Here is a 16,643-nt window from a genome sequence, read left to right on the forward strand (position 1 = left end):
TGGTGGATTCCTTGGACTTTGGGGGGATGGATGTTATAACCTGCCTGCTTACCACTGGCTGGGGATTAATGGCAATACCAAAATCCTGTGGGAGTATGAGCTTCCCCAATGAGGGGGCGGAGAAATCATTAGCAGAGTCTCTGCATTAATAAAGCTGGCCGGTATGGAACCAGCTAGAGAGGAGTGAGCAGCAAGGGAGTTACTGCTGCTGTTGTATATGTTATTGTAAATAAAGTTTTCATTCTGTTCTACAAACTCGAGCTGGATTCTTTGTGGCCCTCACAAAAGTACTCTAATTTTAAAAAAAAAATATATATAAATGTGAGATGGAATGAAATCAGAATGTAGCTAATGTATTATATGCCTGCATGCCATTTTAAACTAAAGGTGCTCAGCAGAGCAAGGGTTAAGTGAGACTGGAGAATAACTCCATTCACAGAATGATGTATAAGGTCACATAGTAACAGACTGAGAGAACAGTCAAAAGAGAACACTCTGTAAGCAGCCTGACTCAATAGTGAGCATAGAATCATAGAATTAACAGTGCAAAAAGAGGCCATTCAGCCCATCGAGTCTGCACCGGCTCTTGAAAAGAACACCCGACCTGAGCCTAAATTAATCATAGATTATCATAGAATTTACAGTACAGAAGGAGGCCATTCGGCCCATCGAGTCTGCACCGGCTCTTGGAAAGAGCACCCTACCCAAGGTCAACACCTCCATCCTATCCCCATAACCCAGTAACCCCACCCAACACTAAGGGTAATTTTGGACACTAAGGGGCAATTTATCATGGCCAATCCATCTAACTTGCACATCTTTGGACTGTGTGAGGAAACCGGAGCACCCGGAGGAAACCCATGCACACACGGGGAAAACGTGCAGACAGTGACCCAAGCCGGAAATCGAACCTGGGACCTTGGAGCTGTGAAACAATTGTGCTAACCACTGTGCTACCATGCTGCCCCATGCAAGACAGTACCTGGGATCTGTAGTCAAAGATTGTATAACAAGTGTTTAAATATACAGATCCCAAGCTCCTCACCAATGAGACCTCAGCTTGCACCATATTACAACAGCTATAATGAAGCATCTTTCACCTCCCCGAGCAATGATATTGCCAATATGAAGTACAGAGGAATGACATAAAAACGTGAGAAACCTTAAGTTTTATTAACAACTATATTCTCCACGCTCATATCGTTTTAGTCCACTGACAGTCAAAGCCCCAGATTTTCCATTTAAGCATTCCTGAAGCCTGCAATGCATACCGGAAAGTTTCTTCACTCATTACAAACTCTAATTCCATAACTTTATGATTATTAAAATCAACGGCTGTAAAAATGCAGATTGAAAATGTGGAGTTCCTAGCTCTCAGTGCGGACAGAAGAAAAAAGTCTCAAAAGACTTGCATTTATACAGTACCTTTAATGACCACTAAATGTCTCAAAGTGCTTTACAGCAATAGAGAACTTCTGCTTTTGAAGTGTGGTTACTGTGGAAATGTGGGAAGCACTGCAACCAATTTACCCTCAGCAAACATTCACAAAAAGCAGTTTGATAATAATCAGATGATCTGCTTTTGTGATGTTGACTGAGGCACAAATATTGTCCAGGACGCCAGAGTGTGGGGAGCATCCCATAGAACATAGAACAGTACAGCACAGAACAGGCCCTTCGGCCCTCGATGTTGTGCCGAGCAATGATCACCCTACTCAAACCCACATATCCACCCTATACCAGTAACCCAACAACCCCTCCCCCCCTTAACCTTACTTTTTAGGACACTACGGGCAATTTAGCATGGCCAATCCACCTAACCCGCATCTTTGGACTGTGGGAGGAAACCGGAGCACCCGGAGGAAACCCACGCACACACGGGGAGGACGTGCAGACTCCACACAGACAGTGACCCAGCCGGGAATCGAACCTGGGACCCTGGAGCTGTGAAGCATTTATGCCAACCACCATGCTACCGTGCTGCCCCACCATGCTACCGTGCTGCCCTTTTTAAAAATAGTAACATGTGATCTGAGAGGGCAGACAGGGCCTCGGTTTCATTTCTCATCCATAATTGTTGTTTGATCTTATTAATTGAATCACGTTAGATGGAGTTATGTTATAAACTGACATCACAGAGAGATGTTAACATTGATAAGTGAAGTCAACAACCTAAAATTACCTGACCTTTGTACAACCTGATGCGCTGTGTGCAAAGAAAGAAACTGCCTCATAATAGAGAGCTAACAATGCTGGAATTTGGAAATGATAAAACATATGTAATGTTTTGGTCCTTAAGAATCAATGGCAAGTAAGTAAAGTCGCCATAGTCCCAGGTGACCATAGGCTGATTTTCCCTTTGAGGGGAGAGCTGTTTGGTGGTGATTTAACCCGAGTGTGGTAAACCAACGAACATACATTACATGTATTATGGTACACTGCCATTGTACTCCAATTATTACGGCAAATACCGGCCTGCTGGCTCCACCCAGCAGGCTCTGTATAAAAGTGTACACTCTCCTGCACTGCCCCCATTCTTGGGTCCAGCTGCAGGAGGCTTAACATCTAGCACAATAAAGTTCACCATTCATCGCGTGGTCATTGATGGGACATCAATTTATTGTGCTAGAATTTTGAAGATGAACGTATTACTCAAGCCGGATTGCCTGGAGCTGAACCCTCACGCAGCCAACGCCACAGCGACTTTCGAGCACTGGCTAGCCTGCTTTGAAGGATATCTCGGAGCATCCACAGAAGTCATCTCAGACCCACAGAAGCTCCAACTACTCTACGCATCGGTGAGCGCACAAGTCTTCCTACTCATTCGGGACGCTCCCACCCACACGGAGGCGATAGAACTACTGAAAGGACAGTATATCAGGACTGTAAATCAGGCGTTCGCCAGTCACCTCCTGGCCACAAGATGGCAACTCCCAGGGGAGTCTCAGGATGATTTCCTTCAGGCCTTGTGGCTACTTGGCAGAAACTGTAGGTGCCAGGCGCTGTCTGCTGTCCAACACATGGAGCTGCTGATCCGGGACGCCTATGTCGCGGGCACTAAGTCCAACTACATCCGCTAGCACTTATTAGAAGGGGGTACACTCGGCCTCACAGACACAGACAAGTGGCCTCCCGCAACCTGGAGTCCTACACCTCCGACCGCGCGGCACCCTCGTGGCCATCGTGGGCCCCGCCATCATCCGACCCGGGTGTACCGCCGCCTATGCCGCGTGTACCTCTTCATTCACCTGAGGAAGGAGCAGTGCTCCGAAAGCTAGTGTTTGAAACAAACCTGTTGGACTTTAACCTGGTGTTGTAAGACTTCTTACTGTGCTCACCCCAGTCCAACGCCGGCATCTCCACATCAAAGAAAAGTATAGCACAGGAACAGACCCTTCGGCCCTCCAAGCCTATGCCGACCATGCTGCCCGTCTAAACTAAAATCTTCTAACTTCCTGGGTCCGTATCCCTCTATTCCCATCCTATTCATGTATTTGTCAAGATGCCCCTTAAACGTCACTATCGTCCCTGCTTCCACCACCTCCTCCGTTAGCGAGTTCCAGGCAGCCACCACCCTCTGTGTAAAAAAACTTGCCTCGTACATCTCCTCTAAACCTTGCCCTTCACACCTTAAACCTATGCCCCCCTAGTAATTGATCCCTCTATCCTGAAGAAAAGCCTCTGACTATCCACTCTGTCTCTGCCCCTCATACTTTTGTAGACCTCTACCAGGTCGCCCCTCAACCTCCGTTGTTCCAGTGAGAACAAACCGAGTTTATTCAGCCGCTCCTCATAGCTAATGCCCTCCACACCAGACAACATCCTGGTAAATCTCTTCTGCACCCTCTCTAAAGCCTCAACATCCTTCTGGTAGTGTGGCAACCAGAATTGAACACTATACTCCAAGTGTGGCCTAACTGTGGTTCTATACAGCTGCAAAATGACTTGCCAATTCTTATACTCAATGCCCTGGCCAATGAAGGCAAGCATGCCGTATGCCTTCATCACTACCTTCTCCGCCTGTGTTGCCCCTTTCAGTGACCTGTGGACCTGTACACCAAGATCTCTCTGACTGTCAATACTCTTGAGGGTTCTGCCATTCACTGTATATTCCCTACCTGTATTAGACCTTCCCAAATGCATGACCTCACATTTGTCCGGATTAAACTCCATCTGCCATCTCTCCGCCCAAGTCTCCAAATGATCTAAATCCTGCTGACAGTCCTCATCGCTATCCGCAATTCCACCAACCTTTGTGTCGTCTGCAAACTGACGAATCAGACCTGTTACATTTTCCTCCAGATCATTTATATATACTACGAACAGCAAAGGTCCCAGCACTGATCCCTGCAGAACACCACTAGTCACAGCCCTCCAATTAGAAAAGCACCCTTCCATTGCTACTCTCTGCCTTCTATGACCTGTATCCACCTTGCCAGCTCACCCCTGATCCCGTGTGACTTCACCTTTTGTACCAGTCTACCATGAGGGACCTTGTCAAAGGCCTCACTGAATTCCATATAGACAACATCCACTGCCCTGCCTGCATCAATCATCTTTGTGACCTCTTCGAAAACTCTATCAAGTTAGTGAGACACAACCTCCCCTTCACAAAACCATGCTGCCTCTCACTAATACGTCCATTTGCTTCCAAATCGGAGTAGATCCTGTCTCGAAGAATTCTCTCCAGTAATTTGCCTACCACTGACGTAAGGCTCACTGGCCTAGTTCCCTGGATTATCCTTGCTACCCTTCTTAAACAGAGGAACAACATTGGCTATTCTCCAGTCCTCCGGGCCACCACCTGAAGACAGTGAGGATCCAAATATTTCTGTCAAGGCCTCAGCAATTTTCTCTCTAGCCTCCTTCAGTATTATGGGGTAGATCCCATCAGGCCCTGGAGACGTATGAACCTTAATATATTTGAAGACTCCCAACACCTCGTCTTTTTGGATCTCAATGTGACCCAGGTTATCTACACAGCCTTCTCCAGACTCAACATCCACCAATTATTTCTCTTTGGTGAATACTGATGCAAAGTATTCATTTAGTACCTCACCCATTTCCTCTGGCTCCACACATAGATTCCCTTGCCTATCCTTCAGTGGGCCAACCCTTTCCCTGGCTACCCTCTTGCTTTTTATGTACGTGTAAAAAGCCTTGGGATTTTCCTTAACCCTATTTGCCAATGAATTTTCGTGACCCTTTTTAGCCCTCCTGACTCCTTGCTTAAGTTCCTTCCTACTTTCTTTATATTCCACACAGGCTTCGTCTGTTCCCAGCCTTCTAGCCCTGACAAATGCCTCCTTTTTCTTTTTGACGAGGCCTACAATATCTCTAGTTACCCAAGGTTCCCAAAATTTGCTGTATTTATCCTTCTTCCACACAAGAACATGCCGGTCCTCAATTCCTTTCAAGTGACATTTGAAAGTCTCCCACATGTCAGATGTTGATTTACCCTCAAACATCCGCCCCCAATCTAGGTTCTTCAGTTCCCACCTAATATTGTTATAATTAGCCTTCCCCCAATTTAGCACATTCATCCTAGGACCACTCTTATCCTTGTCCACCAGCACTTTAAAACTTACTGAATTGTGGCCACTGTTCCCGAAATGCTCCCCTACTGAAACTTCTACCACCTGGCTGGGATCATTCCCCAGCCAGGTCCGGTACAACCCCTTCCCTAGTTGGACTGGCTACATATTGTTTTAAGAAGCCCTCCTTGATGTTCCTTACAAACTCTGCCCCTTCCAAGCCCCTAGCACTATGTGAGTATCAGTCAATATTGGGGAAGTTGAAGTCTCCCATCACAACAACACTGTTGTTTTTACTTGTTTCCAAAATCTGTCTACCTATCTGCTCCTCTATCTCCCGCTGACTGTTGGGAGGCCTGTAAAAAACGCCCAACATTGTGACTGCACCCTTCTTATTCCGGATCTCTACCCATATAAACTCGCTGCCCTCTGAGGTGTCTTCCCGTAGTACAACTGTGATATTCTCCCTAACCAGTAGCACAACTCCTCCACCCCTTTTACATCCCCCTCTATCCCGCCTGAAACATCTAAATCCTGGAACGTTTAGCTGCCAATCCTGTCCTTCCCTCAACTGTGAAAAGCCCCTCGTGGCAACATTCTGGCACCTGTTTGGGTACACAGAGGGAGAATTCAGAATTCTCAGCTGGTACGGGAATTGAAGCCGTGCTGTTGGCCTTGTTCTGCATCACAAACCAGCATTTCTAAATTCCAGCACTGTTCAGCTATCTATTATTGGGCAGTTTCTTTTTGCACATTGATAACCATGGAACAATTTTCAGGGCTTGACTCAACAAATTGTACAAAGGTCAGGTTGTTTTCGGTTGTTAACTTATCAAGGCTAACATCTTTCTGTGATGTCAGTTTATAACATGATTATACCACATTTATGGATGAATGCCACTCAGCCCATCTTTGATCATTGTTTTAAGGAAACTAATAGCCAAGTTCCGCACACATGAGTACGGCCTCAACCGGGACCTTGGATTCATGTCGCATCACATTCGCCCCCACCATCTGGCCTGGGCTTGCAAAATCTTACCAACTGTCCTGGCTTGAGACAATTCACACCTCTTTGACTTGTGATTATTCCTCTCTCCAGTCGCTCTGTCTGGACCTGTAAAGACTTAATTACCTGCAAAGACTCGCATTCAAAGTATCATCTTGCATCATTGACTTGGTCTATATATGTATTTCTGGAACTCACCTCTTCACTCACCTGAGGAATGAGCAGTGCTCTGAAAGCTAGTGATTCAAAACAAACCTGTTGGACTTTAACCTGGTGTTGTAAGACTTCTTACTGTGCCCACCCCAGTCCAACGCCGGCATCTCCACATCATGTTTTAAGATAGACCGTTGTCGCAGCAGTGCCTCCCAGCATCAGCTCAGCCTTCGGCCAACTGAGGAATAGAGTATTTGAGAAGCAGGATTTCAAACCTGAAATATGGTTAACCTGGGAGCAGTCATCCCCATATTCGGTGATGGACAACCTACAGCAGGCACGTCAAAATACTGGAGCATTACCAGCAACACCCTTCAAATCAAGTGACGGGGAAGGCGGTTCAGTGGCAGGGTTCTCACCCAAGCCACTTTGACCAGTATCGAGGTGCTAACCACTCAAAATCAGCTCCACTGAGTGGCACATTTTGTTTGTATGCCTGATACCAGATTCCCAAAGCAACAACACTACTCAGAGCTGAGTCACAGCAGGAGATTCCCAGTAGGACAGTGGAAACACTTCAGGGATGTCCTCAAATCATCCGTGAAGAGGTCAAACATCCCTGCTGAGTCGCTGAATAAAAGCAAATTACTGCGGATGCTGGAATCTGAAACGAAAGAGAAAATGCTGGAAAATCTCAGCAGGTCTGGCAGCATCTCTAGGAAGAGAAAAGAGCTAACGTTTCGAGTCCAATGACTTTGTCAAAGCTCAGCCGTTCAGCCCTTCGAGCCTGCTCCACCATTCGATCGTGGCTGATACCTTACGGGGTGGAAACAATTGACTTCCCTGTGAACTTTGCAGATGAGCTCCCCTGTTAAGGGGACGGAGGTCTTCTCCACAATTCTACACAATGTATAGTTGTATGGTGATGCGACCATCAATTCACTCGAGACAAGGGTAAAAGTAAACTGTGGCTTCAATCAACTTAGAACAGTGCCTGCCTGCGACTGATCCAATACTGAGAACCGCCTACAGGTCGACTGCTCTTTATACCTCCCTTCAAGGGGAGGAGCCATGGGCGGAGCCCACACATGCCCCAACATGTTCCCCTGTAGATAATGCCATACAATGGCTCATAGGAGAAGCCCACAACAGCATAGCACAGAAACAAATACAAGGGCAACAGAACAGGTACAAATCCATTCACCACCTAGGGTATATAAAGCCAGCCGGTTAGGCACTGGCAAAGCACTCAGTTCGGATATATCGTGTGACGTATATAACACTTTGTTTTTAAATTTAGAGTACCCAATTATTTTTTTTTCCAATTAAGGGCCAATTTAGTGTGGCCAATACACCTACCCGGCACATCTTTGGGTTGTGGGTGAAACCCACGCAGGCACGGAGGGAATTTTCAAACTCCACACGGACAGTGACCCAGGGCCGGGATTTGAACCAAGGTCCTCAGCACCGTAGGCAGCAGTGCGCCACATGCCGCCCAGTGATGTATATAATAGTGATTGAAAATAAACTACGTTTCTTTGAACTGCTTGATCTGGACTCCTTCGTGACCCGATAAAAGTTAACATTTCCATGAGTTAAATTGAATAGAATGACATGGAATTTGAAGCTTTAAAACAGGCCTTTCAACTCAACTGGTCTATGCTGTGATGTTAGCACACAAACCTCCTCCAATCTAATTATCTCCTTCCCAGCCTGATCCCACATTCCTTTATTCCATTCTCTCTCAGGCATCAAGACCCCCCTTAAAACTGTCAATATTGGTGTACAACTTAGAAGATCTTTATACGAGGACAGAACATTTTGTTGCATGCCTGATTTATTATATTTTAGATTAAACAACTGAGATATTGGACAAAGCATGTTTGCACCAATTGGTTCACTATATTCAGCTTCCACTCACCCCTGGGAATGACATACATTGGTATTGTGATACAACAGGAGGTGATTGGTGAATGCAGTGACAGCTTAGGAATGTGCTTGTGTTTGTTTATTATTGTTTTCTACTTTGATTTAATTGCTGCTTTAATGGCTGTGTATGGCAGATCCCTGGCCAGTTTGATGTCGAGTGTGTTGCTGAACAACTCAGATACTCTGGTATTATGGAGGTAATTCACATTCGAAAGGAAGGCTATCCTGTCAGAATTCTGCTCCCGGATTTTATCAGCAGGTACAGTTCTGCAAATTTTGATTTCTGGCTGGAGTTGGGTGGTTGGGTGGAGTCAGGAAATCAGAGTGATACTGTAGTGACCAAAGATAATATTTTCCTTTAATTTTTAAAAATTATTTCCCAAGATGAGGGCATCGCTGGCTTGGCCAGCTTAATTGCTCTTGAGAAGATGGTGGTGAGCTGCAGTCTTGAACCCTGCAGTCTGTGTGTAGGTACACTCACAGTGCTGTTAGGGAGGAGTTCCAGAATTTAGATTTAGTGACAGGGAAGGCACAGCGATATATTTCCAAGTCAGGATGGCAAGTGATTTGGAGGGAAACTTCCAGCTGATGATGCTCCACTGCATCTGCTGCCTTGCCCTTCTAGATGGTGGCCGTCACAGGTTTGGGAGGTGACGGCGAAATTCTTCCATAAAATGTTCCCATTCTCACATTCCTGAGGACACCTAAAATTCCTAAGATCAGCACTGGGAATCCGACGTTAGAGCATTGCTCACACTGACCTCGTGTCCTTGGCCGGGAATGTCATGCTGCCAGTCTCAACTCTTCTGATGACATATGGATAGAAGAGAAGAGGAGCACCTGTCCGAATCCTATCAGATAGTAACCATGGATATCCCATCAGAACCCATCAGACAGCAACCATGTTGAAACATGAGCAGAATCTGGATTCCAAAACTCCCACAACCTCTCCTGATCTGACCTTCCCATCCTATCTGTCTCCACTGTCTTTCACCCACAGGCAAAGGAGAGTATGGAGTTAGTTTGTATGCTTGATAGAGCTAAGAAAGAAAGAGAGGGATGGAGAAGAATAACAAAATAAAGAAATTAAAAATGCATACACACGGTAACTTTCCATGGCCTCAGCATGTGCCATGATAGTCATCAATCACTGTCGTTATGTAAATGTCATGTTTCTGCTGCATACAAACAGCAAATAATCTGATGGATGAGATATTGGCTTAGATTTTTCGCCCTTTGGGTCCGTGCAATTGGTGGGCCCAAAAGCAGGTGCGCAATGCACATCCGGCCACAATAGGACCTGGAATGTCAATTAACGGAGAGCCAGCAGGAAGCTTTTTGTGGGAAAAGCTCAGTGGTGCGGGGACAGTATGAGGAGAGCAGGTGCCACGAAAAGCGAGCGTTTGGGCTGGTGTTTCTAATGTGACTCCGGGGCCACGGCAGAGCTGTCTCAGGGAACTGCAGACAAAGAACATGCTATCTGTCTAACCTAAAACCATCTACCCTTCCCACGACCATATCCCTCTATTCCCATCCTATTCATCTATTTGTCAAGACACCCCTTGAGCTTCACTAATGTACCTGCTTCCACCACCTCCTCCGGCAGCGTGTTCCAGGCACCCATTACCCTCTGTGTAAAAAAAACCTCCCTCGCACATCTCTAAACTTTGCCCACCACAGCTTAAACCTATGTCCCCATGTAATTGACCCTGGGAAAAAACTTCTAACTATCCACTCTATCCATGCCCCTCATAATTTTATTGACTTCTATCAGATCGCCTCTCAAACACTGTCATTCCAGTGAGAACAAACCGAGTTTATTGAATTTCTCCTCATATCTAATGCTCTCCATACCAGGCAACATCCTGGTAAATCTCTGCTGTACTCTCTCCAAAGCCTCCACATCCTTCCAGTACTGTGGCGACCAGAATAGAACACTATGGGCGGGATTCTGCTGTAATCGGCGGGGCGGGCAACTCCGCCGGAACGCAGTGGCGCGAACCACTCCAGCGTTGGGCCGCCCCAAAGGTGCGGAATCCTCCGCACCTTCAGGGGCTAGGCTCGCCCTGCAGTGGTTTGCGTCCCGCTGGCCAACGGGGAAGGGGCTTGGCGCTACACCAACTGGCGGCAAAGGGCCTCTGCCAGCTGGCACGAGTTGGCGCATGTGCGGGAGCGCCAGCGTGTGCTGGCGTCATCCCTGCGCATTTACGGGTGGGTTCGCCTCCGCATCGACCATCGCGGAAGACCACAGCAGCTGATGCGGAGGAATACAGTGCCCCCACGGCGCAGGCCCGCCCGCGGATCGGTGGGCCCCGATCGCGACCCGGCCACCGTGGGGGCACCCCGCGGGGCCAGATCCCCCGGTGCCCCCCAGAGAACCCCGGAGGTCGCCCACAGAGCTGGGTCCCACTGGTAGGGACCAACCTTGATTTACGCCGGCGGGACCCTCGTTAAATGGGGGACTTCGGCCCATCGCGGCCCGGAGAATTCGGGCAGCCTCGGGGCCCATTGAGTCACGCCGGTCTGCGCCATTCTCCATGGCAGCCGGCGCGATTCATGCCGGGGCAATTTTTTGGGGGGGGGGCGGAGAATTCGGAGGACGGCGGCGGGATTCACACCGACCCCCAGCGATTCTCCAACCCGGCGGGGGGTTGGAGAATCCCGCCCTATATTCCAAGTGTGGCCCAACTAAAGTTTTACACAGCTGCAGCATGACTTGACAATTTCTATACTCAGTGCACCGGCCGACGAAGGCAAGCATGCCGTCTGCCTTCTTGACTACCTTCTCCACCTGCGTTTCCACTTTCAGAGAAAATAGAACAGTGCTGCACCCTTCGCCCACGATGTTATGTTGACTATTTATCCTAATCTAAGATCAACTTTACCTACACCCCTTCAATTTACTGCTGTCCATGTGCCTGTCTAAGAGTCGCTTAAATGTCCCTAATGACTGACACCACCACCTCCGCTGGCAGCGCATTCCACACCCGCCATTCTCTGTGTAAAGAACCTACCTCTGACATCTCCCCTATACAGTCCTCCAATTATCTTAAAATTATGTCCCCTCGTGTCAGCCATTTCCGCCCTGGGGAAAAGTCTCTGGCTATCCACTCTATCCATGCCTCTCATCACCTCTATCAAGTCACCTCGCTTCCTTCTTCGCTCCAGTGACAAAGGCCTTCGCTCCCTCAATCTTTCTTCATGAGACATGCCCTCCAGTCCAGGTAGCATCCTGATAAATCTCCTCTGCACCCTCTTGAAAGCATCCACATCCTTCCTATAATGAGGCGACCAGAACTGGACACAATATTCCAAGCGTGGTCTAACCAGGGTGATATAAAGCTGCAGCAAAACCTCGCGGCTCTTAAACTCAATCCCCCTGTTAATGAAAGCCAACACACCATACGCCTTCTGAACAACCCTATCAACCTGGGTGGCAACTTTGAGGGATCTATGTACATGGACCCCAAGATCCCTCTGTTCCGCCACACTTCCAAGAATCCTGCCTTTAATCCTGTATTCAGCATTCAAATTCGACCTTCCAAAATGAATCAACTCACATTTATCAAGGTTGAACTCCATTTGCCACTTCTCAGCCCAGTTCTTTATCCTGTCAATGTCCTGTTGTAACCTGCAACAGCCCTCGACACTATCTACAACTCCACCAACCTTGTGTCATCGGCAAACTTACTAACACACCCTTCCACTTCCTCATTCAAGTAATTTATAAAAACCACAAAGAGCAGAGGTCGCAGAACAGATCCCTGTTGGACATCACTGGTCATCGACCTCCAAGCTGTATACTTTCCATCCACTACCACTCGCTGTCTTCTTTCAACCAGCCAATTCTCTATCCAGACAGCCAAATTTCCCAGTATCCCATGCCCCCTAACATTCTGAATGAGCCTACCATGGGGAACCTTATCAAATGCCTTACTGAAATCCATATACACCACATCTACTGCCAATGTGTCTCGTCACATCCTCAAAGACATGTGAACATGTAATCCCAGATCCCTCTGCCTGTCAATACTCTTCTGCCATTTACTGTATATTTCCCACCTGTATGAGACCTTCCAAAATGCATTACCTCACATTTATAGAATAGAATAGAACAGTACAGCACAGAACAGGCCCTTCGGCCCTCGATGTTGTGCCGAGCAATGATCACCCTACTTAAACCCACGTAACCCGTATACCCGTAAACCAACAATCCCCCCATTAACCTTACACTACGGGCAATTTAGCATGGCCAATCCACCTAACCCGCACATCTTTGGACTGTGGGAGGAAACCGGAGCACCCGGAGGAAACCCACGCACACACAGGGAGGACGTGCAGACTCCACACAGACAGTGACCCAGCCGGGAATAGATCCTGGGACCCTGGAGCTGTGAAGCATTGATGCTAACCACCATGCTACCGTGAGGCCCTATTTGTCCAGATTAAACTCCATCTGCCATCTCTCCGCCCAAGTCCCCAACTGATCTAAATCCTGCTGTATCTTCTGACAGCCCTCATTGCTATCCGCAATTCCACCAACCTCTGTGTCGTCCGCAAACTTGCTAATCAGACCAGTTACATTTTCCTCCAAATCATTTTACGAACAGCAAAGGTTCCAGCACTGATTCCTGCGGAACACCACTAGTCACAGCCTTCCATTCAGAAAAGTACCCTTCCATTGCTACTCTCTGTCTCCTATGACTGAGCCAGTCCTGTATCCATCTTGCCTGCTGACCTCTGATCCCATGTGACTTCACTTTCTATACCAGTCTGCCATGAAGGAACTTGTCAAAGGCATCACTAAAGTTCATGTAGACAACATCCACCGCCCTCCCCTCATTAATCATCTTCGCAAACATGGGGAGAATGTGCAAACTTCCCACGGACAATGACCCAGAGCCGGGATCAAACATGGGATCTCGGCGCCGTGAGGCAGCTGGGCTAACCACTGTGCCACCGTGCTGCCCTACCGCATCCTTTTTTTTAATATATAATTTTTATTGGAATTTTTTACAGAAAATATAAAACATAACGACAAACAATGAAATGCAACAAAATAACCCATAATAACTGTGACACCCCCAGACCGTATCGGCGCATGTATCACATCCCCCCACCCCCCCCAACCCTAATGAACAACAAAAGAACTTAAAAAATATTAAAATTAAATAAACAAACATAGTCATTGTCGGCCCCCCCCCTTTTCCCTCCCCTTTTCCCTCCCCGGGTTGCTGCTGCTGCTGTCCCCGTACCCTATCGTTGAGCCAGAAAGTCGAGAAAAGGCTGCCACCGCCTAAAGAACCCTTGTACCGACCCTCTCAGGGCGAATTTGACCTTCTCTAGCTTAATGAAACCCGCCATGTCATTGATCCAGGTCTCCACGCTTGGGGGCCTCGCATCCTTCCATTGTAGCAAGATCCTTCGCCGGGCTACTAGGGACGCAAAGGCCAGCACACCGGCCTCTTTCGCCTCCTGCACTCCCGGCTCCACCCCAACCCCAAAAATCGCGAGTCCCCATCCTGGCTTGACCCTGGATCCCACCACCCTCGACACCGTCCTCGCCACCCCCTTCCAGAACTCCTCCAGTGCCGGGCATGCCCAGAACATATGGGCATGGTTCGCTGGACTCCCCGAGCATCTGACACACCTGTCCTCACCCCCAAAGAACCTACTCATCCTCGTCCCAGTCATGTGGGCCCGGTGCAGCACCTTGAATTGGATGAGGCTAAGCCGCGCACACGAGGAGGAAGAATTAACCCTCTCCAGGGCATCAGCCCATGTCCCGTCTTCGATCTGTTCCCCCAGTTCCCCCTCCCACTTCGTTTTCAGCTCCTCTACTGACGCCTCCTCCGCCTCCTGCATAACCTTGTAGATATCAGATATCTTCCCCTCTCCGACCCAGACCCCCGAAAGCACCCTGTCGCTCACCCCCCTCGCGGGAAGCGAAGGGAATCCCTCCACCTGCCGCCTAACAAATGCCTTTACCTGCAGATACCTGAACATGTTCCCCGGGGGGAGCCCAAATTTCTCCTCCAACTCCCCCAGGCTCGCAAACCTCCCATCAATAAACAGGTCCCTCAGCTGTCTGATGCCCGCTCTGTGCCAACCCTGAAATCCCCCATCAATGTTCCCCGGGACAAACCTATGGTTCCCCCTTAACGGGGCCTCCATCGAGCCCCCCACTTCTCCCCTATGTCGCCTCCACTGCCCCCAAATCTTGAGGGTAGCCGCCACCACCGGACTCGTGGTATACCTTGTAGGAAGGAACGGCCACGGCGCCGTTACCAGGGCCCCCAGGCTTGTATCGCCACAGGACGCCCTCTCCATCCGTTTCCATGCTGCCCCCTCCCCCTCCATTACCCACTTGCGCACCATCGACACGTTGGCTACCGCATCCTTTTTGATGTTAACATGATCCAGACTATCCACACACCCAACCCAAGAATCATCTTCCACAAAGTCCTTTTCTTTGGTGAACATTGATGCAAAGCACTCATTTAGTACCTTTCCCATTTCCTCTGGCTCAACACATAGATTCCCCCTACTGTCCTTAAGTGGTCCAATCCTTTCCCTGACCATGTTTTACATATGAACAACACGCTTTGGGATTCAGCGTAATCCTACTTTTCCAGACCCCTCCTTGCCCTCCTAATTTCCTGCTTAAGTACAATCCTACTTTCTTTATACTCCTCAAGGGTTTTGACTGTCCCCACCCTTTTAGACCGTACAAAAGCCTCCTTTTTCTTTTTGACAATGTTCACAATATCCTTCGTTATCCAAGGCTTCCTAAACTTCCAATACTTATCTTTCGTTCTCTCAAAAACATGACTTTCCTGAATCCTTATCAACTGTCGCTTGAAAGATTCCCATATGTCTGATGTTGATTTACCCTCCAACAGCCGCACCCAATCCAAATTCTTCAATTCCTCTCTGTTAGTGTAATTTGCTTTTCCCTAGTTTAGCACCGTAACTCATCCCTATCCAAAAGTACCCTAACATGCATAAAATTGTGGTCATTACTTCCAAAATGTTCCCAACTGAAACCTCAACCCCGATCCACGCTCATTCCCCAATACCAGGTCCATTCCCTCATTGGACTATCTACATATTGCATCAGGAAGCCTTCCTCGATACACCTTACAAACTCTGCCCCATCCAAGCCCCTCGCACTAGGTGAATATAGGGGAAGTTAAAATCCCCTACCACAACAACCCTGTTACTTTTGTACCTAACCAAAATCTGTCTACCCATCTGCTCTTCTATCTCTTGCTGGCAGTTCGGAGGTCTGTAATAAACTCCCAACATTGTGATTGCTCCTTTCCTGTTCCTGAGCTCTACCCAGATTGCCTCATTGTATGAGCCCTCCGAGGTGTCCTCCCGCAGTACGGCTATAATATTCTCCTTAACCAGTAATGCTACTCCCCCACCCCTTTTACATCCCTCTCTATCTCTCTTGAAGCATCTATATCCTCCAATGTTCAGCTGCCAATCCTGCTCTTCCTTTAACCATGTTTCTGTGAAAGCCACAATGTCATAGTTCCAAGTACTAATCAGTGCCCTAAGTTAGTCTGCCTTACCTGCTATACTTCTGGTGCTGAACCAATACACTTCAGACCACTGCGTTTGAGCAGGCAGGGTGATGATGTTGTTCTATTATTTTTGATCTCTATTTCCCCTTCAATTATTACATCTTCTAAGCTAACTCTCTGGTCCCCTGCTATATTAGTTTAAATCCTCCCTTCATATGGTTTTTGTTTACTCTTATTAATATTTGTTTGTTTGATGACTAATTGTATTCAAACATACAAGTATGCATCAATTGCCAGGAGGACTTTTATCATATGAACTTGAAGCCCCATCGACACTCTGTCTTCCTATTACATCAACTGCAGTAGCCCTTATTGCATTGAGTAAAGCTTTGACTAGATCTTTTTGTTCCATCATATGCAAACCTGAAGCTGTTCCCTATCTGGATAATCTCTTCCTCCAGTTGTCCCAGTGCCGAGACTGTCACAAGC

General features: G+C 47.8%; 1 protein-coding gene across 1 annotated transcript in view; it reads left to right on the forward strand.

Moving 5' to 3' along the window:
* The window catches only part of myo15b (myosin XVB), a 709,406-nt gene that overhangs the window by 228,749 nt on the left and 464,014 nt on the right, over positions 1-16,643 (forward strand). The window contains exon 20 of the mRNA XM_038776546.1: positions 8,757-8,881. Within this exon, the coding sequence (XP_038632474.1) occupies positions 8,757-8,881 (125 nt within the window). The remainder of the gene's footprint in view (positions 1-8,756; positions 8,882-16,643) is intronic.

Source organism: Scyliorhinus canicula, chromosome 18 (genome assembly GCF_902713615.1).
Source record: "Scyliorhinus canicula chromosome 18, sScyCan1.1, whole genome shotgun sequence".
Lineage (NCBI taxonomy): Eukaryota > Metazoa > Chordata > Chondrichthyes > Carcharhiniformes > Scyliorhinidae > Scyliorhinus > Scyliorhinus canicula.